This window comes from Phocoena phocoena, chromosome 1 (genome assembly GCF_963924675.1).
Source record: "Phocoena phocoena chromosome 1, mPhoPho1.1, whole genome shotgun sequence".
Taxonomy (NCBI): domain Eukaryota; kingdom Metazoa; phylum Chordata; class Mammalia; order Artiodactyla; family Phocoenidae; genus Phocoena; species Phocoena phocoena.
The window spans coordinates 150,961,291-150,987,280 of record NC_089219.1 but is presented as its reverse complement, the minus strand read 5'-3'; the positions used below and the strand labels follow the sequence as shown (position 1 = coordinate 150,987,280).

General features: G+C 44.9%; 1 protein-coding gene across 1 annotated transcript; it reads left to right on the top strand.

The window, feature by feature from the left end:
* The first annotated feature begins 4,707 nt into the window (after window positions 1-4,707).
* Window positions 4,708-14,516, top strand: DYRK3 (dual specificity tyrosine phosphorylation regulated kinase 3). Its single transcript, XM_065884826.1, has 3 exons — window positions 4,708-4,891; window positions 6,749-6,860; window positions 12,707-14,516. The coding sequence occupies exons 1-3, from the start codon at window positions 4,815-4,817 to the stop codon at window positions 14,279-14,281; spliced, it is 1,764 nt and encodes a 587-aa protein (XP_065740898.1). The 5' UTR covers window positions 4,708-4,814; the 3' UTR covers window positions 14,282-14,516.
* Window positions 14,517-25,990: the final 11,474 nt, after the last annotated feature.

The window sequence follows — 25,990 nt, the reverse complement described above, 5'->3', positions numbered from 1 at the left end:
CTGGGTGAACTTGGACAAGTTGTTAATCTTTGAGAATGTTTTCTGAATTGTAAAATACGGATAATACCTAGCTCACGGGACTGTTATAAGTTTTAAATGAGAAAATATATGTAAAGCACTTCTGATGGTACCTGGAACATAATAGACTTAATAAATGGTAATTAGGGATTTCCCTAGTGGTCCAGTGGGTAAGACTCTGCGCTCCCAATGCAGGGGGCCGGCTTCTATCCCTGGTCAGGGAACTAGATCCTGCATGTATGCTGCAACTAAAAGTCTGCATGCCGTAACTAAAGATCCCACATGCCTCAACGAAGATCCTGCGTGCCGCAGCTAAGACCCACTGCAGCCAAAATAAATAAATAAATATATTTTTTAAAAATGGTAATTATATTAGAAAGAGTCCTGGTTAGGTTTTAAAACTTCAGAAACATAGTTTCATATGGCCCCTCAGGTCTGTTGGTGGAACTGGTCATGTTGACTTGGGAAGAGTAAGTGAGAAGAGGTGACAGATATTTTGGGAAAAGATCAATATTTCTGGGGTTAGGGATTAATAAGGACAAACTTCAGGATTTAGGAGATATAGAATCAAGTGTCTACAGTATTGAAAGAAGCATAGGGATTTTATTTGTTGTTGTTGTTTTCAAGATTCAGAAGCATTAATGGGACAACTTTCAAAGCTTGGGGAAGAGAGAGAGAGGGAAGAAGTACAGGAAGTGAAACCTTGCAGGACCCTGTAGGGCCCTCCAAGGTATAAATCCTTTCCATGTCCCCTGTTTCTTATCTGTAGGAAATAGTCTTCATTCAGCCTCCTTGACCTTTCCTGAGTTCCAAAGGGCAGATTCAAACAGTTGTTTATCAGGGGAGGGAGGGATTGCAGAAAGAAAGGAGGGGCAATCAAGAAACAGTAGAGCAGCATGGGGCAGGTTCCTGGTTCCTCTTCAAGGAATATACATATCAATATATGTTTGAGTTCTTCTGCAGGAACTAAGGCCCCCTCCCAGGTGGAGGATGGTAACTTCAGGCTAAGCACTAGATTCTGGGAACACCACCCTCTTACCTCACCACCAACCAATCAGAAGTCTGTACAAGGTAGAAGATAATGAAGACTCTGACCCCTCCCCAAATGATTCTCCTTTTAAAAACTTTCATGGTCCAGCAGAATCTCTGGAGTTGGTTTTTGGACACAAGTCTGCCTTCTCCCCAGGTTGCCAGCCTCCTGAATAAAGCAACCTTTCCTTTCCAACCAACTCTTGCCTCTCAAGTATGGGCTTTCGAGTGGTGAACAGCTGAACCTGAGTTTGGTAACAGAAGTCCATGAGGTTCAGAAGAGTGACAGCTTTCTGAAACTTCGCAAAAATGACATGGTTTTAGTGTTTCAGTGAGTTAAATCTCTGTTTCTGAAAATAGCTATACATGTTTCTGGAGCTCAGGTGAACTTGAGGTCGACATAGCTTGGGGAAAATGGTGAGTTTCATAGGTTCTCTCTAAATGATTTTTTAAAATGCATTCCAATTTTGTGATTAATATGGTATACTATGCATTATGGCACATCATGCTGTAAAGAATAATTTACAGTTATTGAAAAGAATTTAAACTTAACCAACCAACAGGTGTTTCATCACAAAATTCCAGTTGCATGTGGCCATTGGAATATTTTCTTAATCTATACATTTGAAACTGTTATAATCGAATTCTGAATGTTCTGATGATTTTTGAAGACCCTGGAATAGTTCCATTTTTCTTGTTCATTTTTTAGGGGTTCCTTATTTTGCAGATGTATTAGAACTGGCTTCAACAAGCAAGAAGGTATCTTATATGATATTTGGCTAATCCACGATAGGTAAATCTGGCTTTAGCTGCACTGAGAGAGACAATGGAAATTTTGAACTACTCTTGAGTGGGGCTAGGGAGCATAAGCAGATAGGGTAGGCGATCCTTGGAGAAAAAGAACCAGGCATGGCTTTCTTGACAGAAGCCACTCTGTTATCTAAGCCTGGCCACAATGCTTGCACTTGAACAGGTCTCAGTAATTAATGATCTTAAGGGAAGAAAAGAATGCAGAAACATTGCCTGTTACTAGGCAAGAGAAGTTCTAAAGAGCCCCAGTTCTCTTTCAATGGCAAAGATTAGCCTGGAGTGCTCAGCTACCAGATCAACTGGAACCTAAGGGATAATGATGTTGACGTTTTATGAACTTCATGACTTCAATCAACTGAAGCTTGAACTCTGTCAACCACCCAAGCCCTTTCATGAATATGCTTAAAAGCTCTTCAGTTTTGGGCTTCCCTGGTGGCACAGTGGTTGAGAGTCCGCCTGCCGATGAAGGGGACGTGGGTTCGTGCCCCGGTCCGGGAAGATCCCACATGCCGCGGAGCGGCTGGGCCCGTGAGCCATGGCCGCTGAGCCTGCGCGTCCGGAGCCTGTGCTCCGCAACGGGAGAGGCTGCAACAGTGAGAGGCCCGTGTAACACAAAAAAAAAAAAAAAAAAAAAAAAACCCACACTTCTCCAGTTTTACAGTTCTGGGAGACACTGCTTTGGGAAAGATCCCCAGGGTTCTCCTTACTTGCTGCAAGTAATAAATCCTTCCTTCTCTCACTCTTTGACTTTGTTGCGTCTTTTGGCTCAACACCCACCAAGAGGCAAACCTTGCTTTTTGGTAACAGGAAGGGAAGAAAGGGCGTAAATGATGTAGAAGCTGCTCAGGAGCTGGAGAGCACAGGGCAGCAGTTCAGCTGGGGTGTGGAGGCTCCTGCTAGATCCCTCACTGGGCTTTAATCCAGCCACACTGTTATGAAACAGGGGCTCTTTGAAGAAATTACTTGGGTCACTAAGGTCGGAGACTCCTGAAGTGCCAGCACCCTCGTGTAATCCTCCCTCCCGTGACCTTGGGATCAATAGCCTAAAGACAAAGGAGGCCTCTGTGCTTCCCACCTCAGGGGCAGGAAGGGGAGCAGAATGCTTCAAGGTGGCAGAATGCTTCTTAAGCTTTGCTTAAGACAAAGCTATGTCTTAAAACGGACTTGGAGAGAGCAGTGATTCAGAAGGAGGTAAGAAAACTTGGGGGGGGGGGCAAGTCCTATTGAAACGTTTAGCGCAGTAAAGTGGTCTGAGGGGTCCACATAAATACTAAGAACAATGATTATTTAATACAATTTTGCAACCTTAGAGCTGGAAAGGACCTCAGCAACAATCTAGTCCAAACCTTTCGCTGCCATGGAACTCTTCCTTCAAACAAAATATTCCATAGGAGTCTAAGTACAAACCCACACGAAAGCAGGATTGTTCTGGTTGGGGAAGCGTCGGGGAGGGGCTGGGCGAGGTTAGGAAAAAAAAGCTTATTCGTAAGATTAGAAAAAAATTTTTAATCATCATGGAAGAAAATCTTTGAATTTATATTTTTATCATAGGCTAAAGAAAACATTGATTGCAAAGAGTAAAGTTCCCCAAACTGACACATTATTAATTTATAAAGTGAAGTGCCTTTGGATTTTAAGGGCCTTTTTACTAAAGCCGTGAGAACAGGGACTATGACTTTTAGTCACACGGAAATGAGCCTTGGATGGAAATTTGCAGGTTTATGGACTATGCAATGAGTCCCCAAGTCCCACCAGGTGGCGCCCGTGTTCGGCATTTCCATAACGTTTAGTTCTCTCCTCAAGGGTCAGACAGCCTGCCTCGTGTTTTGTAGGTTTAGGTAATCCGACTGGCTGTTACGCTCAAGAAAACAACACTTGTGTTCTTCTGTTTTAACCTCCTTCCCTTTCACTTTCGTTCCAACTATGCAAAACCGCTTAACCTTGGTGTTGCCGAGGCATCTTAACTTTTCAGAAAAGTAAAGGGAAAAACCCCACCCATTCCAAGGAAAAAGACAGGAAGAGCCTTCTTTCCAGGGTGTCTGGTGCAGCAGGACGAAAGCTGGGAATTTGGAGACATTTAGTTCAGGCTTCGCCAACCACATGATCTCCTCTGGCCTCAGTTTCCACATCCTTAAAATGGCTCTGAGCCCTACCATCCGTGGCATCCCATTGCAGGGGAGTCAGACATACCTCAGCTTAAATTCCGGATCCTAGTTAAATCTATATAAAAGAGGGATGTCATCTAGTATGGTTACCGAGGTTAAATGAAAATATTCGTGGCGCCGGTGGTGTCACAAAATGGGTTCATTACTATTGGTTTCCTTTGTTAACTTATTACCCTCCGGAGGGACGCCCCTCAGTGAAGTCTGAGAAATTACCCATGTCTTTCGTTCTTATTTTATTCATATTCAAGGGAGGTTTTAGAATTCTAGGCTGCAACTTGCTAAGAGATAGCTGACCGTGAGGTGCCGGCTGCCACTTCTGAGGCAGAAATCGGGAGCTGCTATTTCACAAACCCTCCGTCAAGGCCTTTCTCCCTCCCCAGCCGCGGCCCTCAGGCCTCAGCCAGCGACCAGAGAACCTCAGGCGGCGGGTTCCGAGCCTCCCGCCTCCCACCTTCCGGAGCCAGCTAGAGCTTCCGAGACACGCGCCGCTCAGTGGGGAGAGGCCTCGGCCCCGCCCCTGTGCGTGTCCGCGTAGTTGCGCAGAGGCGTTTCCCGGGGCGTGCCGCGGTTGCTAGGCGACCACACCACTCCCCTTCCAGCCCCTGCTGCTCCTCTGGCTGTTCTCGACCCCAGCCAGTCCCGAGCGACGGCGCGCGGAGTTGCAGTGTGTGCAAGAGAGTGTTAACCGAGGAAACGTCGCGGCCCGGGAGGCAGCCGCCGCAGCGCAGGTGGACGCTGCTCGCCTGACCGTCCAACCGCCGCCCCTCCCTCCGGGGGGTCCCGAGCTGACGGATGGGAGGCACAGCTCGCGGGCCCGGGCGGAAGGATGCGGGGCCGCCAGGAGCCGGACTCCCGCCCCAGCAGCGGAGGTAACGGCGCCGGGGGATAACGGTCTGGGGCGCCCGAGTGAGCCCCTGAAACTGGCAGGCGAGGTCGGGGGGCGTGGATGGACTGGGCTGGAGGTTGAGCGAGCCCCCAAGCAGGAAGGACGAGGGAAGGGGTCTGACTCCCTCCCTGGGACTGGCCCACCCTCTTCCTCTCCATCAGCTCCCCTGCCCCCAGCCCAGCGCGGGAGTGGGCCAGAGCGGAGTTAGGGAAAGAAGAATTCCCACCCTGGGGATTATTTCTGAAGTCCTAGATCGGGGGTATATCGTAAGGAACTCTGAGAAGCTGGGATTTTTTGTGGGGCTTTTTAGCAAACTGGGGGATACAGGGAGCAATACCTTTTCAAATAAGCCCTGTTGCTCAGAGCAGATAACCAAGGGCTTTGCCGTGAGGGGCTCTGCTGAGTAGGGCTTTCTGTGGATCATGTTTTGAGAGATTCTTCACCTTGCATTGTATTTTACACCTTAATGGAGAGTAGGGACCACCTGCCCACTTCATTTGCATGGAGACTACCTTTGGGTAATTTTCTTTGGCTATTTACAGGAAATCTTGTAGGTCTTCAGTTTGTCTTTTTCTCTGTAAATGTGGACGTCTGTCCCATTTTGTTTGTTTTATTCATGCTGTTGGCAAAGAATCAGTCACATCCAGAATTTTTGGTTCTTGTCAATGAAGCAGTTCCCGTTAAAGGTATAATTTTATCAGAATGTAAGCATGTTTTTTAGAAAGAGAACATTCCAAAAATATTTGTAGTGGATTTTCTGTTTGGTTTTTGTTTTTCGTTTTTTTCTCTTTGTATTCCTATAACACATCGATTAAGAAAACTCTAGAACTAATTTGACAAAACAGTTTTTATAAGCCACTAAAATATTTCAGCATAGTTTTAAAGATTAAAAAAAATTCTTCCCTTGCAGCTGGCTCATTAACATTGTATTCATAGTCTATCATGTAAAAATGATACAATGAAATGCTGATGTGTGTTACTGGGAAATCCGTGTTCTTGGTGGCAGATGAAATACATTATTCAGAGCCATCTTGTGGATTAAATAAATCCTCTCCGTCTTTTGTGTTCCCTTACAGCGGTGGAGGCACAGTGTTACAGAGCAGAGAAATGATCATTTGGCATTTAGCTTCCACCATCCACCAGAAAATTAAGTGGGTAAAGATGTGGAATCCAGTACATTTTGTAATTTAGAGAATCCCTATAGTATTTGCTGTAGAATTCACTGTATTTTTCTACAAGTTAGATAGATGTTAAGTAGGAAAGTAAATAAATAAATAAAGAGAAAACAGCCCTAAGAAGGCTTTTTATTTCTTGCTTGTGAGACCCAGAAGTGCGTAGACTGGAACTACTCTTCCCTTTACAACATGTGGCCAACGGCTCAGAGAGGAAGGTAGAGTAGCCAGTGGTAGAGCTGAGATTAGAATCCAAGTCTCCGACTTGAAAATACAGTTCTCTGTCTTGTTTGTTTCTTCTGGTTAGCTTTTAGGCTTCAGATTTCAACTAGCCTTCGTTTTCAAGTAGTAAGTTAAATGAGATTCTTTTGATAGCCCCTATTGTTAACAACATTCAGAAAGTAAGACTTATGTTAACGATTTCAAAATATAAACCTAGAAAAGCTGTCCTTTCTTTAAAAATAAAAAAAGGAGGAAAAGTTGGGTTTCCTCTCCTCTGCCAAGTACCCCTGTGGTGTGTATTCAGTGCCAAAATGCAGGGTGGACATTTGTTTGTCTTAATTATTCTTTGTAGCAGATATGAAGCAGTTAAGACACAGGGTGTCTTGGAAATACAAATTTATATACTTCAGTTACTGACAGATTTTATCTGTAATCCTTTCAACTAGATTGGGTGATGGTGTCTATGATACCTTCGTGATGATAGATGAAACCAAATGCCCACCCTGTTCAAATGCACTCTGCAATCCTTCTGAACCACCTCTACCCAGAAGACTAAATGTAAGTAAATGAAGTAATTCTTTGAGCTCTAATGGGCCTGGAAAGGAGGAAGTGCTACTTTGAATGGTCAAGGTACAGTTACATCTCACTGGTAACCCAGGCTCTTTTTTATTCACTTTTGGTTTCTCTTGACTTCGAAATAACAATTTCTGTGGTCCAAGTTCAGCTTTTCAGAATGATTTTGATTTGGAGCCCACCTATTCCTTTCAGTCACTGGGGTAGGTAGGGAAAAAAACAACATGCTACTTTTATCTAGATAGTGGTTATTTTTTTAATAGAATGATATGTACAGTATATTATGATGGCTCATTTTAACAAGAACAAGAAACAGAAAATACCTCTGAACTTACAGATCTGCAGATTTTCCCTGCACGATAGAAATGCAGTCCTAGCTTATTAGTATGCTTAAGAGAACCATTTTATAGATCATAAATAGAACTTGAACAATACATTTTGGTTTCGATGCATTTAATCATTTTGGAGCTTGCAGACATTTAGCTTTTGACACCGTTTTACGTTTAAGAGAATAAATTAATTCCCATTCCCTCGGCACTCATGGAGTGGTAGGGAGAGCAGGGTTTGGACAAGTTCCATGATAGGGACACTCTCTCCTGTGACTTTAAAATTTGCTGCATGTATCATCAATGAACAAACTGAATAATTGAGTAGACTAATTTATCAATAATTCTCCTTCATATTTCTGTTTAAGACCTAAAATTATTTCTATGTAAAAAACTGCTTGCATTTTTCATAGTCCTTCCCAACCATTTGTCAGCTTTTGCCATTGAAAATCAACCCCTTCACTACTTTCAAGGCTAATAATATTACAAAATACGGGCTACATATATTTGGAAGGCTGGTCACCCTATTTTTTTTTTTTTTTTTATGTTTTTGCGGTACATGGGCCTCTCACTGTTGTGGCCTCTCCCGTTGCGGACCACAGGCTCCGGACGTGGAGGCTCAGCGGCCATGGCTCACGGGCCCAGCCGCTCCGCGGCATGTGGGATCCTCCTGGACGGGGGCACGAACCCGCGTTCCCTGCATCGGCAGGCGAACTCTCAACCACTGCACCACCAGGGAAGCCCTGGTCACCCTATTTTTAATCTCCTTTCTGAAGTGCAGTAAGTTTCCATTCTCCACAAGCTTATTTTTTTTAATATGTAAAAACCTCTAAGAGCTCCAGAACCACCTATATACTCCTTGTGTTGACTTTCAGATTTCGTGGTTACTTGCTGACAGTTAGCACATCTCTCTGGGAAACTTTTATAGTCGGTCATCATGTGACTTAAAGTCCATTTTAACTTCACTTCAGAGTTGGCCAGTGCTAATCACCATATAGTAGGGCAATTAAATTCTATGTTTCAGGATCAAAATGAATTTTTTTACTGTATGGTATTCAGAGTAACACAGCTTGCAAAACACAAGATTTTAGATTCTAAACCAATGGTGTCTTTGCAAATTTTGCTGAAAAAAGTGCTTTTGACCTCTTAGTAACACTTATAGTTCATTATGCCATGACTCCATTGCGAGACACTATTGCTCATTTCACAGAGTCCTTTGGCTTCGTTGTTTATCCAAGATGCCCTTACATTCTTGTTGTAAACTATAAATCATCTCCTCATAGGCTTTTATTGGGTTAGCTTTGTGTTGCAGAGATTTAGGGTGGAGAGCGAGGGAGAGGGTGGTGTTCTATATCTGGGTGAGAAGGATATTCCTTTTCTGAATTTCTCAGCAAGATCTTTAAGACTTGATTAACACAGTTGAAGGTTCTATTTGAAATGTCAAGAGTGCTCCAAATTGATCAGCTCGGTGCTTTGTGACCCCCTAGAGGGGTGGGATAGGGAGGATGGGAGACGCAAGAGGGAGGAGATATGGGGATATATGTATATGTATAGCTGATTCACTTTGTTATAAAGCAGAAACTAACACACTATTGTAAAGCAATTATACTCCAATACAGGGGTGTTAAAAAAAAAAAAGAGTGCTCCAAATTAAAAATGTATATGAAGCATTCTTAAATAAAACATGATTAATCTGGCATCATTTGTCTCTCTGGATATAATTACATAGTTAAAATATTTGAAGTCGATTGCAGACATTGGTCGGTTATTGTGATTATAACCCTAGACTAGAAATATATAGTGTTTTGTAACTACTTTAACATGTGTGAAAATTGTAGATTCTCCTAGAACAATGGAAGGAAGATTTTATTTATAGCACAGCAGACTTGATACATAATTGATTCAGACCAGTATTTGAGTTATTACAGGAAAGGAAAGAAAGCTAAGGCGAGAACCCCTCCCTGTGTGGAAAAATTCCTTTCTGGAATTCTTCAGATTCATTGGAGGTTCAAACCTTGACAGTCCACAGAGGACTAGACCTGAAGTGTCTTGTTCTGTTCTGGGAGCCACACTTGCAGAGAGACATAACGTGCAGCCCATAACGTGTTGAGAACGTGAATAGGATATAGTAAGGCAGCCTGACCCAGGCTGTGTGAGGTGGAGGATGTGATGGGGATGATGAGCCTAGAGAAAAAGCGGTGCAGGCAGGACAGCCCCTATTAGGCATCTGAAGGGCTTTAACGTGGCAATTTGGACACTCCTGTGTAGTTCCAGAGGGCAAAATAAGACTTAATTTGCAGAGAGAGAGATTTAGGCTCACTTTAAGGAAAAACCATGAGTCAGGAAATCCAAATGGCATCCTTAATCTTATTGTAATAGTTCTGTGGAAATTAAATTTCTGTTCTTATTAACATTCTGTACCTGAGACCCTCTCTTTATCACAAACAGAAATGAATACCTCCAGAGCCAGCACAGCCTTACATGTAGGCAGAGTAGGTGAAATACCCAGGGGTGGACCCTGGACCACAATACCTGGACCACAAATACCTTTCCTACCAGCTTGTCGTTGATGGCTGCGGGTCCTAGAGAGTCATTCCCTTGGGTTAAGGCATTGAGCTTGTTAAAGGGCAAATATCTCTGGAGAGATAACCCATTAAATTGCATGGCAAGTTGAAAGGAGGTTTTATGTGGGGGAGAAAGTGGGTGAGGTGTTTCCATGCATCCTAAGGGAAGGCTGATTGTGCAGGCCTTCATGGAGCAGAAGGCATAGTTAATGCCAGATGTCTGGTGGAGGGAGTCTGGAGCTGCAGAGGACGGTACCACAGAGAGAAAAGCTAAGCTAAAAGGGGAAAGGGAGGGTGTATTGGAGTTTTAACAATATACTGAGAATTTTGCCTAATTGTTACCAGTGTTTTTAACATGTTTTATAGTTTCTGAGGGTCTTTCACATATATTATTGATTATAATTTGATTCACACAACATCCTGCAAGGAGGTATTATTATCCACATTTTAAAGATAAAGAAATTGAGGCTAAGAATCTGGGCTAAAGGTTAAGCCTACCCTGTGACCTACAGTTTTGGAGCAGTGTAGCCAGGGCCCCAACCTAGGCCTTCTGACTTCACATTTCTTCAGAATGTGTCCCCAGGACTTCAGCAGTAAATATTTAGATGCATTTAGGTTAGGTAGTAAAAATTTAAGGAAAACTGATTTAGATGCATGCAAATATTTGGTTTTGTTATGTAAATCTACCTAAAACCAAATAATTACAATTCCCTAGTTCAGCCAAACCTATCTCCTAATAGATTGTAGTGCCTTGAGGTAACCTTTTTTTTGGCACTTTTATAATTGTGAACAATTAGTGCTCATGTGAATGTTAGATGGATGGATGAGACCTTTTTTTTTTTCATCCCTAAAAACAGGAATGGTTATTTGACTTCATTGCTGATAAAAAAAATGTTGCATTATATTTACATTTTAGCAAGGTATTTAGGTTCTGTCTGCAAGCCTATTTTATTTTCTTGACTAATGATAGTTCTCTATTTTGGTATCAGAGATCTTTCCTGGTCCGTGTCTTGCCTCTTTATTTCGAAACTCAATGCCAAAGTATGGCTACCGTCGTACTGGCTGCTTTGCTTATATGTAAGATGGTACAGTGCCTCATTTTTGTAACGGTAGTACTATATAAATGTTTAAATTGGTTAAATGACCTAAAAGAAGCAGGCAGGAACTAATGTCATGCTTTTATAACTAAATTAGGGGCTGTCTAAAGTATGCCAACACTTAATTATTTTTTTCATCCCTTTTTTTTTTATATTTTCATCTTTTATATTTTTACTTATATAGGTGATGGGTCAGGTGTTGTTTGCTTAGGTTATATTAAAATTCTACTTTTTAAATGGTTGGCCACTTTGGATCATTACCTTATAATTTGTGTTATATTTTAAGAGATCATAAATATAGCTCAGAGCTTCTCTGGAATTATCTACCCCTGATCATAGAGGCTCTCAATCATACAGATCAGGGGTACAGTTATTTAGGGTCTGTTAAGAAAAATAGTTGTTCTTTGAAGTATCCCAGACTTTTTTTTTTTTTTAGTGGTACGCGGGCCTCTCACTGTTGTGGCCTCTCCCGTTGTGGAGCACAGGCTCCGGACGCGCAGGCTCAGCGGCCATGGCTCACTGGCCCAGCCGCTCCGCGGCATGTGGGATCTTCCCAGACCGGGCACAAACCCGTGTCCCCTGCATCGGCAGGCAGGCTCTCAACCACGGCTCCACCAGGGAAGCCCAGCCGGCCTTTTTTTTTCAAACAACAGATTTAGCACTTTTTTTCTTCTTTCCTTCTAGCACATTCTTATATTTTTCTTAGTATTTTTTTTAGTGTTTGGCTTTTTCGTTGTCTTTCCCTCCATCGAGTTTCAAAGAATTGTGTTTCATTTCAGAGGTATTTAATAAATAGAGTTTTATTCTGTGGGTTATTGTTCCTTGCAGGAAAAGGTGATGCCAAATCAAGTAAAAAGAGTTGTATGCCTTTGTCACGTAGGCTTTTGTTGAGGGAGACTAGTGTATGTGTCTATGAGCAAGGGAGGGAGAGAGAAAGGAGACGCTTTGTCTTTAGGAGAGTTTTACAAGAAACACCCTGGGGCCTTAGATTATCACTGCTATTCATCAGATACATAAAGAATTGGCCTTGGTGATCTCAAGAGTTCTCTCTGGATTAGAAATTTTGTGATTCAATGAACTGAGTTAGAAAGATGTGATCATTTATTTGGGGACCCAGGAGTAGACGATGAAGCCTTGGTTGATTCCAGGCCAAGGTCAACGTTCAGCCCTACTGGAGAATAGTACAGGCACTAGGAGAACCTGGTACCAGGTTATGTTAATGTTCTGGACCAAGATTCAGAAGACCTGGGGATCACTTCCTGCCTCTGTCCCTTTATCATTTACAGAATACTTTAATATGTATTAATTTGCTCCTGGTACATGCCCTTAAGATTTGGGAAGATACTTGAAACAGTTTGTAAACAATATAGGACAGTATATATTTAACAAGTGCCAGATTACGTGGTAGACTCGAAAAGCTGCAGTTAAGATGTGAGTGGAGCCATAGTTAGTACGGGCTTGGAGTAGTTCTAAGTGGAAGAGGGAGGACTAGAATTGGGCTTTGAAAGAGCGTAGGATTTGAGTGGATGGGGTGAAAAGATTCTCGGTAGGAAGACATACCAGTTAGAAGGAATCTAGCATGTTTCGGGTATGGTAAGATGATCGTCTTGTTTTGAACAAAGGGGAGGCCTATGTAGCGGGGTTGGGGTGGCCATAGCAGTCAGGGAACCTAAGGATTAACATAAAACGAGTTTCTAGAGACTCCTGCTTTTCTTATCTCACTTTTGGGTCTTTTAACTACACAACTGGCATGTTTTGTTGTTTTGTTCAGTCAGGGGGACGATTCTTTCATTCTTCCACCGTTTTTAGTGACTCTAACATGGATTCACTTCTCTTTGCCGTAGATCACCACTGAGCATTTAACAAGAGATCCTACTCAGCGCTTTCTGAATGGAGGTGAGATGAAGGTAGAACAACTATTTCAAGAATTTGGCAACAGAAGATCTGATACTTTTCAGTCAGATGGCGTCAACGACTCTGAAAAATGCTCTCCTACAGTTTCTCAGGGTAAAAGTTCAGATAGTTTGAATACAGTAAAATCCAGCAGTTCATCCAAAGCACCCAAAGTGTTGCCTCTGACTCCAGAACAAGCGCTGAAGCAATATAAACACCACCTCACTGCTTATGAGAAGCTGGAAATCATCAGTTATCCAGAAATTTACTTTGTGGGTCCAAATGCCAAAAAAAGACATGGAGTTATCGGTGGTCCCAATAATGGGGGTTACGATGATGCAGACGGGGCCTATATTCACGTGCCTCGAGACCATCTAGCTTATCGATACGAGGTGCTGAAAATTATTGGCAAGGGCAGTTTTGGGCAGGTAGCCCGGGTCTATGATCACAAACTTCGGCAGTACGTGGCCCTGAAGATGGTACGCAATGAAAAGCGCTTCCATCGCCAAGCAGCCGAGGAGATCCGGATTTTGGAGCATCTTAAAAAGCAGGATAAAACCGGTAGCATGAACGTCATTCATATGCTGGAAAGTTTCACGTTCCGGAACCATGTTTGCATGGCCTTTGAGTTGCTGAGCATAGACCTTTATGAACTCATTAAAAAAAACAAGTTCCAGGGTTTTAGCATCCAGTTGGTTCGCAAGTTTGCTCAATCCATCTTGCAATCCTTGGATGCTCTCCACAAAAACAAGATCATTCACTGTGACCTGAAGCCAGAAAACATTCTCCTGAAACACCATGGGCGCAGTGCGACTAAGGTCATTGACTTTGGGTCCAGCTGTTTTGAGTACCAGAAGCTTTACACATATATCCAGTCTCGGTTCTACAGAGCTCCAGAGATCATCTTAGGAAGCCGCTACAGCACGCCCATTGACATATGGAGTTTTGGCTGCATCCTTGCAGAACTTTTAACAGGACAGCCTCTCTTCCCTGGAGAGGATGAAGGAGACCAGCTGGCCTGTATGATGGAGCTTCTAGGGATGCCACCACCAAAACTCCTGGAGCAATCCAAACGTGCCAAGTACTTTATTAACTCCAAGGGCCTACCTCGCTACTGTTCTGTGACCACTCAGGCAGATGGGAGGGTTGTGCTTGTGGGAGGTTGTTCACGGAGGGGTAAGAAGCGCGGTCCCCCAGGCAGCAAAGACTGGGGGACAGCACTGAAGGGGTGTGATGATTACTTATTCATAGAGTTTTTGAAAAGGTGTCTTCACTGGGACCCCTCTGCCCGCCTGACCCCAGCTCAAGCACTAAGACACCCTTGGATTAGCAAGTCTGTGCCCAGACGTCTCACCATTGAAAAGGTGTCAGGCAAAAGGGTAGTAAATCCTGCAAACGCTTTCCCGGGCCTGGGTTCCAAGCTGCCTCCAGTTGTAGGAATAGCCAATAAGCTTAAAGCTAACTTAATGTCAGAAACCAGTGGTGGTATACCTCTGTGCAGTGTATTGCCAAAACTGATTAGCTAATGGACAGCTGGTGTGCTCAGAGATGATATGTAGGTATTTTTAATTATCTTGCAAACCTGAAAATGGAAAAAAACCCCAAGCCCATTCATGGATATGGTTTTGGTAGACTAGATATCTTTTTTTAACGAGGCAAAGCATTTTTATATGACTGTAAAAGAACTCTTGAAGGGCTAATTACCTAATCAGCTTGTATTGTCCATCCTGGGATACATAGTAAAAGGCATTTTATAGGTCAGTGCATCTTTTGTTATTATCGTCAGGTGTTCATCAACCTGTGTATTATTCTGTTGGTTTAAATCCGTTTCTCTCAAGGTAGATGATGTACCAGAAAGTATATCCTGAACATTCACTTCTAGTCTCCCTTGGCATCTGTTGCAGAGGGTTAATTTGGGACATGGCCGTAGTTATAGATGAGACTCAAAGCTAGATCTCTGGCACCAGCAGCCTGTCCTGTGGGCTCATGTTAGGTGAAAGGGCTCACAGCAGAGTATGGGGTGGGAGAAGCTCTGGGAAGCTGTGGGTCCCCTAGAAAAGTCTCGTCACTGCCTTCCAAGTGGCTCATTTCTCTGCCCTTCAATCCTGTGATGCATGGTGTTTTTATTGTATGTTGTCGTTACTATTTTTATTTATTATTATTTTGCCACTGGTTTGTTTCCTGGGCACTCAAAGCATTTTACAGACATCTTACCACTTCACAAAGTACTGGCTTTAAAACAAGTCATGCATCCCTCCTCCCATCTCTAAGGAAGATAAAGAAGTTCTTGGCCCCAAATGACCCAGAACGTTAAAGGTAGAATCAGCCTGCAAACTGCAGTTCTGCATTTCCATGGACTCTTTCCGTATAAAAGTGATTGCTATCACATAACCCTATCTACAGCTTCATTGCTTTCGCTCCTCTTTCCAGCTATCTGCCACCTTAATGTGCCACAATTTTCTCACTTTCAGTTTAAACCGAAGACTATTCCCTAGACTGGGAGTGAGCTTCTGATATAAGAAGAAAATCCAGAAACTGGTGGTAATCCATTTCATTTTTTCTCCACTTCAATGTCCTCTCTTTTTCTCTGCTAAGATTTAAACAGTGAGGGCAGGTGATAAAACTACTTGCTAGCCAGATGCCTTATTCAGAAGGACGGTGAAAGGGACAGTAACTAACTCACTGCTGCAGTTTTGCTTTCTTCCCCCTGCCGTGCCTCTACTTCCACCCTCCTCCAAAACAAGAGTCCACCTGAACTCTGTCCTGACAGTGTGTCCTTCAGAGTAGACCGTTGCTTTCTCTAACACTGTTCTCAGGACTATCCAGTTCCATTTTTGTGATAGAATTTAGTCTCTACAGATTCCATAAGGTCGGAACGAGGCTGTTTTTGTCGGACAGCACAGTCACAAAAAGAAGGAAAATGCCATGGGCATGTTACTTAAGGGACTTGTGCCTTAACCAAAAGTATTCCTCACAGCACAGGCTGTGAGAACAAATGTCCAGAGCATGGCCCCAGCCTCTCAGGCACAAGGACCACAGGGCAGAGAAGGGTTCAGACTGTGACCTCAGCCTCTTAAAAGGGGGATATCCTGGTACTTCTGGGGACTGAGCAAGTGGACTATTTAAAACCTTAATTATTTCCCCTACCCCTAGTTTAGGGAAGGCAATGGCATACGCAACTCCTTTCAGCCCCCTAACTCCTGCTGAGTGCTCTAACTTACAGAGAAGTTGTGTGAGGCTCCTGCCTTATCTAGGCAGAGCATATGGTGAGGTGGCCTTTCCAGTCGTTATCTGTGTGGGAGACCTGCTCTCTTAAGCAAACTGTGTTGAAAGGACCGCAGCCCCAGACGCATCTGCCACGTGCAGGATTTCGATGTTTGTGTTGTCAGTGAGATGTCTCCTTGGTCAGCCAGCATTGTGTGTGACTTGGGAGAGAAGGGAGCCTGTGGCTGAGGTTGGCATGTGGTCTGTTTTTGTGTAGTGAATGGACCATGAGGTTACAGAACCTGGGCCAAGCGACAGGATATAGACAACCCATGACATTGTACCAATTCTAGAAAGCTCTGGGAGGGTGAATGGGTGTGTTTATGCCTAAATTTGGCAACCTAGAGGGTGACGCAGGGCAGAGTCATTCAAGTTGGCATGACTGTCTTCTGCAGGCCGGTTCAAGTTCGGGGAGAGTGGGCTGCTCTAAAACATGGCATTTGTGCCAGATGGATTTGAGGAGGTTTATGAGTGTGTTTCAAGTTTAGGGACAATTGTAGTTTTTAGAAGCTGTCACCCTTTTTCTAGCCACTGTCAGATTTTTGCTTGGATCCCTGCCCAGCCATAGCACTGAATGACCAAATTGGATCAGAGTTAGTACAGAGATTCAGGCTGTGTCTTACAGTTGCTGGATTGTTCTTCAGCCATTTTATCATTTCAGTTAAACAGGTCAAGTTGGTTGACTTTTTTTTTTTTAATATTTATTTATTTGGTTGTACAGGGTCTTAGTTGTGGCAGGCGGGCTCCCTAGTTGCAGCTCGTGGGCTCCTTAGTTGCGGCTCGCCGGATCCTTAGTAGCAGCGTGTGGGCTCCTTAGTTGTGGCAGGCAGTCTCCTTAGTTTTGGCTTGCAGGCTTCTTAGTTGTGGCTCACCCGTTCCTTAGTTGCGGCACGCGGGCTCCTTAGTTGTGGCATGCGAATTCTTAGTTGCAGCATGCATGTGGGATCTAGTTCCCTGATCAGGGCTCGAACCTGGGCCCCCTGCATTGGGAGCGTGGGGTCTTGACCACTGTGCCACCAGGAAAGTCCCACCTTCTTTTATTGATTTTTTGTTGTTTTTTTTTTTTTTTACAGTGTGGAGTTGGAGAGCAGAAAGGTACTCCAAGGTTTGTTCCTGGGTGTGGGTTTGGGGGGCTTGGAACTACATTTGTCGAATCACAGTAAATGAAGTAGTATGCAACATCATGAATGAGGAACACTCTGTATTGCTATTTGGAAACTTGATATGAGGCTCCCAATCTCAAAATCAATGCAACTTTCTCCAGGGGTCAGCTATTCAGAAAATCTTGGCTTCAATAGAAGGTCTAAGGTATATGGGCATTCAGGAGGATCTGCCCAGTCTTCCAGACAGAAACATTTCCACTATCGTGACAAAGGGAGGAGGGCAGTTTGGCTGGGTTGCCTTGTTCCCTGAAGTGTGTGGGTAGAATGGCTTTTGTAGGTAGAGGGCAGGGACAGGGCTGATTCATCTTTGCAACACCCTCACTTGGGAGCAGCAGCCAGCACCTTCCCCACCCTTCACCACCACCATCATCACTCCCTCCTCATCTCACTTGGTTCCTCTGAATCTGGATCCCATGATTGTGTCTCGTTGGCATCCTCAATTCCCCTTCCTCCTTGCCCTTCTCACTGAACTAGCCTCATAATCCCTCAACATGGACCAATTATACATCTGGATTCTCACCTGCATTGTCCACTTTTGGGGGAAAAGATTGTTCAGTTGTGAAAATGGGTATCCCACAGAATACCAGGCAATGAACCTGCAGCATTAACTCATTTGCTACCTCTGCAGGATGGGAGTTATTATCCCCACTAACCAGATAAGAAAACTGAGGCTCGGTTAGTTCTTTTTCGGTGGTAGATTTGAGGAGCATCTTGGGGAGATAGAATTATTTATGCCTTACTTGTTTGTCAGCTAAGAATAGCTGCTGCTATTTTAATTTTATAATGTCAGTGTCTTTTTGACGCCCCACCCATCTTGATTAAATTATCACTTTATTTGGTCAAGATTTTTTGGAGCCAATGAGAAGGATGACAGTAGAAAACAAAAGTGTTTGTTTTCCTTACATCTCTGAAGGTGACAAAATCTGGAAGAGGAAATTAGGGTGAAGTCCCAAGTTTCTGATTGAGCTCTAGGAATGAGGTGGCAGGTTTCTTTATATCATCTGTTATTATCATTGTCACTAGAATACAAAGGTCATTGAATCTTACTGCATGAGTTAGTTTTATCTTTAACCATTCAGCTCTAAGAGAATGCCAGAAACTGTCTGCTAATTGTCTTCCGTGTGTCTTCTCCATATCTTACTTCTGGAGATGATGTTCAGGTTTTTTAAAGATACACTTTTCTAAGTTGAGAAATGGGAGAAACCGTGTTCTAATGTATTCCTTGACTGATCTGTGAGCACCGCCTTCCCAAAGCCTTGCCAGCTACTACATGGCTTGTCAGCAGTCCTTTGGGTGTTTCCCAAAGTTCACTCCAATTCAGTAAGAGTCAGCAGTGAGGTGTAGCGCACAACAGGGGCTTAGCAGGGAATGCAGAGATGGGTGGGTGATACGGTCCCAGCTCTTCCTGACCCAAACTTGCTGTGACTGACTTTTAGCCAGTCCACTTCAGTGTCTTCACTAGCAGGCAGTGGACTTCTCTTGCTACTCAGAGTGGGCTGTGGGCCAGACCAGCCTCATTAGCATCTCCTGGAAATGCAGAGTGCCGGCCCCATCCTAGGCCGGCCCCATCCTAGACCTTATCAATCAGAATCTTCCCGTTAGTTAACAAGATTCCCAGGGGGTTCACGTGCACATCAAAGTTTGAGAACTGGATTCTGAAATACACACTAACAACCGTCATTCTCCCCTTGCCCCAGGAACGAATAAAATAGTGAGGAGACTTGGGTTTGACGCCTGACTCCGAATATATTTCATCTCTGACTTGGGCAAGCTGCTTCCTCTGGAGCATCGCAACATTGAGGTGTTTCTCCTGATTCAGGAGAATGCAGCTTAAACGCCCAACACCCACACAACTCTGACCCGACTTTTCTAACGGTAAAGTGAGAAACAAAAGCCAGGCCGCAAAGGATGGAGCGGGGGTCACTGTTTTTCACTTTATTTTAATTTATAGGAAAATTTAAATACAATTCTAGGCGGAACTTTTAAACGTTTTTAAAAAATTACTTGAAAAAAAAAAAGCATTTAAGTCAGATCCATTTGGCTTTCCTTGCAACCTTCCCAAGCTCTTTCCATTCCAAACTGCCATCCAGGCAGGGACTCTTCTCACCCCTCTTATTGATTTTTAAATTTACAAAATCAACCGAGTTTCCAAATTGTTATTGACACAGTACAGAGCTGGGTAGGAATGTTCGTTTTATCTCATTCCTAAAATCATGTTTTTCTTTGAACATGGAAAATTGGCTAACCCAGCTAATACCTGCTCATTTTATTAGACTCCATCCCACTTTCTACCCTCACAGTGATTGATCTGTTCATCGTGTGCTATCACGATTTCTCCTTGTGTTAAGAGTGCAGGCTTCACACGGGCACTCCCATTCATCATGAAGCTCTGAGTTAATCGGTTGTGATGCTACCGAGCATGTGCAGATGATGAGGGTTCGTTTCCATCCGTGTACCAGGAGTGTGCTCGCCTCTTGTCTTCTTTCAAGTTGGCCTATGTAGTCAATCTCCCATCTCTTCTTTTTGAGAGAGGGTAATTGGAGAAGGGTTATGTGAGGCCACCTTCTTCTGGTCCGGTATTTGACACTGATAATAATGAAAAGGAAAATGCAACCATAACCTAACTATGATATAAAGATTCTGCTTCTGTCTCCCAGGGGCTCTGTGAAGAAGGAAAGAGTCTAACCCGCATCTCCTTTCCCAGATGAAATTAATTTATGACCATAGTAGTATACTTTATTCCTAGGTGTTTTAAGGTGCGGATTGGGACAGACAGGTTAGCTGGCTAACGTCATTATATTTTAGTTTTCATGACACCGAATCTGTTAAGAACGGGGTTTCTTGCGTGATCAAAAAACGGAACAAAAGATTAAACAAAAATTTCAACTGTGAAACAGTCTGGATCTGTAGCAGCTGGTCATGTTGAAACTTTCTGTTTTGCTGAATTCCTAACTAGGCATAATTAAAGTTAAATGCGAAATTTTAGGTAGCAGCCGATAAATTGTTCTGGGATTTCCTAACAGAATACTGCTACTACTTTAGTGGATCATGGAAAACTCTTTCTCATTTACTTTTGATTATTTCTCTTTCATCTATTATTCAATGTCATGAACACGGAAGTTGGAAGAGTGACAATGATTGTTCCAGACTGCGTCTGTATGCTTTTTCTCCTTTGAGAATTAAGGATAAGAGCTTATCCTTTGAACCAGGTAGAACTGCCGGAACACGCTCTCCTCTGTCTCTTCAGTCTCGCCAGAGGTGACCAGTCTGTACAGCCCTATAACTTAATATGCACAGAGCAACTGCAGGCATCCACAACGTGAACAACCTGGAGTCTTCCAAACAAGGAGAGAGAGGCAAGGCCAGGGATCAGCAAATCAAGGAAGAGTTGTCCTCTGCCAGGAATCAGCCTCTCAGTTTTTAATAATATTTTTCATATCCTCTTTTCAACATAACATGTCCCACTTTCACCTTCAAGCTGTGCTTCCTAAAGCCCAAGATTTTAAAAGAATTTACTTCCAAACCTGGCCTTCAACCAGAATGTGATTAGGGGTAATCCTCTCCAAGTGTCTGTCAAATTATGCCTGCTAATTTCAGCGAGAAAAGTTTTTAAGTGAACCCAACCATGTAAGGACTAAAAGCTCTCTGGTCCCTGAGAGCCATAGCCCCTGAGATAAGCCAGAGCTACAAATATATCGTCTAGACTTTAAGGAAAGGATATGATTCTTAATATAGCTCAGCAACCACTAAGTGAAGCCCAAGCTCTCATAATTTTTTCTATGACAGGAGAAGCCTGCCTGACAGTTGACTCGAAACATTCTCACCCCTTCTGCTACCACAGAAATAAACTAAAAAGAAAGGACTCCCCTAAATCAGGCCAGATGGTGACCTGTGGCTATTTCAGCTCAGGATGTCAGCCTCTAAAGCATCAGGTTTGAATCATTTGGGATCATGGGATTCTATCATTGTTCACTTGAATCTGCTGACACACTTCCTCTGGAAAGCGCAGTTTGGCATGGATGAGTCAGTGTTTTTTTGTTTTTTTTTTTTAATTTTAGGTTGTTCGTTTTTTAAAAAATAAAAATTGCTTTGAGAATTTTTCAGCATCTCATTACTGTTTCAAAACCAAGGCTGACAACTTTCCCAGCAGGCCCTGAGTGCTATACTCTGAAATGTTCCCAGTGTGGTAGGCAAGTTATCAATCACGGAATTTTTAGGTCTGTGCTGCAGGTACAGCCTCTCTTAACTTGATGACAATGACAGAGAAAGAAAATGCTCGAAAAAGAAAATATTGGGATGAGAAAAGGAGTGGAATGAGAAACAGCCTTGTAGAGATTCATCCTATAATATCCTTTTAGTTCCCCAGAGCGCCTGTCCATAAGCTCTGGCATTGTTGTAAAGAAGGGAGATGGGGAAACAGGCGCAGTAGTCAGGGATGGCCTGCTTCCCGGAGCCCTAACAATCAGCTCTCCCATCAGGAGAGAGTTATCACGTTTACTCTCCTGGGGCCTAAGCTTAGCTTAAGGATGAGGTCTGGCACGCAGTTTAAGGAATGCAGCTTATTTGGGAAGTTTCCGGGGTTTTTGTGTGTGGGTAAGTAAAGCTTAAGGGAACTGAGCAAATGGAAAGGGAAAGAATGTTCTTAGGGGCCCTCAGGCACCTTAGCTGCTGCCTGCTTCTGATTGGCCCTGAGCCCTTCCTGCCCTGGCAACAGGAGCTAAGTGGACGCGGAAGAACTGCCTTCTGCCACCCTTGAATTGTCCCTTGGATTCTTGAATGGGCTTCCTGCTTTATGAGAGCAGGGCCTAAAGCTAGAAAAGGACCTTCCCATAACTCCCATGAAGCTGCTGCGTGTTAGGAAAACTAACTTTGGCTGGAGAAACTACAGGCCGGGGGGAGTTAAAAGAACATAGCTGTTCAGATTTCCCCATGATCCAGTACGCCCCAAGCCAGGACACTCCTACGGTTTTTTGTTCCATTTAAGGCAAAAGCTTATCAGAGCTTAGAAAAGGCAGTGAAATGGCAATGAGAGCTCAAGGTGTGTTGTCCTTTGCCTTGCAATGTCCGGGAAGGCATCCGTCCAGAGGGACATGAACTGACTGTGGCTAGACGGTGCCAATGCTGAGGGCTGATCTTGACCTTTCTGTAGCATGCGTTTGGGTGCAATGCGCCCTGCTTGTTTACAGAGGCTGCTCAGCTCTGCCTCTGCAAGCGGCTGCTAACAGCTTCTGATGGCAAGCAGACTCGGGACACCCAATCCAAACCACTGCGGAAAATTCTTAATCATCCCTGGGCGGGGAGCCCTGGCCCAAACTAAACTCACCTCTGCCCTTCTGAAGCCCGTCCGTACAGGCCTTCATTGGTGCATGTATTCTCTTGACAGTGACTTACTGAGCAACTGCTGTGTGTGTGAAAAAGTGCACTCGAGTGGCATTTGCCAGGGATGGAGCGCGCCAGCAGCACTGTCGACTGTTCAGAATTTTAAAAAGCCAGGCAGTGGAGTTAGAGAAAATGCCAAGTTATCCACAGTCCGTTCTGGTTTTAAAATTTGAATGAATCTGCAAGTGAATGGGGTGGGAAGGGGAGAGAGTTTCAGAAGAGAATGTTCTGAGTCTGCCGAGAGTTGGAGTCTTGTGTTCGGAGCCGAAGGCTGAGGAGGAAAGATGGTGTAGAGACACGCTATCCCCTTGCTACGTGGCTCTCACTTCCCTCTGTTTCTGACCTTGAAGATGAGATGGGGTCACCCTCGGGGTTCCTCCGACATGATTTCAGGTCAGGGGTGTGATGCTTGCTGTTCCCTCCTCAAACATCAATTCTATTTCTAAGTTGCCATCCAAAGCAACCCCGGGGGGAGGAGGAAACGGCTGGCACCAGGCTTCCCCACCTCTTGCCTCTCTCTCTTTTATTTCCCTCGACAATAAGCTGGCTTGCGTTGCTGTTTTCTCTGGTTGCTAAATCAACATTCTTTACTTCTGTCCCATCATCAAACCCTGTCTGAGCCCAAGACTGAGTTGAATACATGGGAAGGAGTCAGGAACTTCATCCCTGAGATCCTTTCCTACAGTTTTTGAGCAGCTGTCCCACACTGTCCTGGTCCCAGTGCCCTGTCAGTAAACCCTCGTCATCCAGGAGTCCCTTTTCTCTCTTTGAAACCCAGAGTCTCTCTGCTTTAAAATGTCAGAGCGATTTCCAGGCAAAGCAGCATGAGTGACAGGGAGAAGGCTCCAGACGTCTCTAGGAGACCACAGGTGCTTCCCCTTGATCCTGCTAAAATAAGGGTCCAGGGTTTCCGCGGTGGATCTTCCTGCAGGGACAAGTGTTTCCCAACTGCTGTGTCACACCCAACACCCCTACTACCTCAACCTGGCAGCTGCATGTCAAAGAGTAATCCCTCCGTTCTTGATTTCGTCCCAGCCTTCCATTCTACTACATCCAGAGGAGAGAGGTGCAACTTTAGTGGGGAAAGCCTGGGTGGGGCTGAGGCTGGAGGAGGTGCTGCCGAGGCTGAGAGCTCTTCAACCACAGAGTCACAGTTTGTAAAGTCAGAAGCTGGAGCCCCGGGCTCTGGGAGCGTCCTCTCCCTGCCCCCAGCTGTGTGTTCTGCAGGGGCTCCCCCAGTGGGCAGCAGGTCCCCCCTACCACCTTCTCTTCATTCTTTCAGTAAATGAATGTGCCAGGCAGTGTGCTGGGCGATTCACACGTGATTAAGACGTTTGTCCTTGCTCTCAAATTCAGTGGAAAGTTAAACTCTGGTGAAGAACTGACATACAATGCGATACATACGATGATAGACGCAGACTAGATGCCCTATGGAGTCTCCTCCTGTCCAACCCCCCCCAAAAGAAGAAAGGTAGGGGTGGGCGTCAGCAAAGAGTTTTTGTGGTGACTGCCCTGTCCATCACTAGCCATGACCATTTCCCCCACTGACCACCCACTATCTACGATGCCTCCTGCCTCAGTGACCATGGGTGAATGGTGCCCAGGCTCTTCGAAACTGAAAATGTGGGAGACTGAGGCCCAAACTGGAGAGAGCAAATACCCATGTCCCTTTGGTCAGTAGCAGAGCCAAGGTTTGGAGCCAGACTCTCCACTGCTGCTATCAAAAAGCCATGCCCCCAAAAAAAAAAAAAAAAAAAGCCATGCCCCATCCAACACCTGGCCTCCATGCAGTGTTTACACTGCGCTCCCAGCAACCCTCCTTCCCCAGTCCCCAACCAACTCCCCAAAGGTGCCAGAATGGGGGGGTTATTTTTACCGACAGGGTTGGGAAAGGGGCAAAGGCTGAGGCTGGGGCAGTTCAGTGGCGCCAGCTGAGGCTTAAATACAATGAAAAAGCCCCACCCTGCCAGCTCTGCCTGAAGAGAACCCAGCAGGAGATAAATAGCGCTGTGTGCCCTGCCTGGAGGGCTGGCCTGCATGTGTCTGCCTGGATGAAAGCCGGTCACATGAGCCGAAGCTGCTTAAAAGGAGCTCCGGTAATCTCCCGGCTCAAGTGTCTCCTCTGGCATGGGGAGCTACGTGGGCAAGGGTGCCAGCTCTTCTTCATGGGGCCTGGGTGGGCAGGGACGAGCAGGGGGAAGGGGCAATTCGGGCCAGGGAGAGAGCCGGCCAGTGGGCCTTGACTCCAGGCAAAACCATCAGTCCGCAGGTCCGGGCACTGGGACAGGGTGATAAGTCTGGTGAGGGCTGTGTGGATGGAGAAGTCGAAGGGAGAAACGCTTGGCAGAAGTTCCCTGATCAGGTCTTAATATGGCCAAAGCCATTGTTGCCAGCATACCCCTTGGCCCCTGGTATGTGTGTGCACACCGCCCCACCCACGGTATAACTTTTCTCTCCCATAGCTTTGTCCCCCTGCATGCATTCCTGCCCCACCTCCAACCCCCCCACCGCCCCCAGCTCAGAATGTCAGCATCCCTCTCCCTTCAGCAGTGCACCTGACCCGGCTCCCTTCTCCCGCCCACCGGCTCCTGTGACACAGGCCAGTGGCTGCTTCTCTCCAGGCCTCAGTTTCCCTCCAGGCTGCATGTTTCAGATCTGGTCCTCAGGGCTCTCCAGGCAAACTAGGGCAGCACACAGAGAGGCTCCCGAGAGGAGAGTTTTTACTCTGGAACTGATCTTTTACTGAAGTCCCTGAACTAGGTGAAATGATTCAGCAAAGCTCAGGACCTTCTTGTTCAGATATGAGTTCCCTGAGATGTTGGGGAGCCTTGAGCCAAGACACTCATTTGCTCAGATCCTCGTGGTGAGAAAACACCTTGTGTAGAATGGCTGGAAGCGTGTAACCCCATTGCAGTGGGGTGGCTAGATAGCAGCCTGGGGATAACAAGGAGACAAAACTTGTTCTCTGCAGGCCCACACGGTGGTGCTGCTGCGGAATGGGGAGGCCAAGGGAACAGCTTGACCTCGAGGAACCGGAATAGGGTGATGGCCTGGGGGTGGGCAGGCGGGGCTCACTCAACAGCTCTGAAGATTCTTACTGACTAGATGGTTGATTGTTCAAGGGGGAAATCGGGACCTCACCCTCCCCCCCAAAAAAACCCCACTCCCAGTTAGCAAATCTAACTGGTCCAGAAAAGCACTGACCATATAGGGAGGCAACAGGATCATTTGTGATTTCAAGAACTATCCTGGAACTCCAAACTCCGTAAAGTTTCCTCCTAAGGTTGGGGCCAGATGCCCGCATTCTCCGGCTGGAAAATTTATGAAATCAGTGGGGGATTGGGACATAGGCAGAAACATCTAAGTTCTTGCAATTAATACATTTGCTTCTGAGCCAACTTCAGGCACCAATGTAGAGCAGCATCTGAA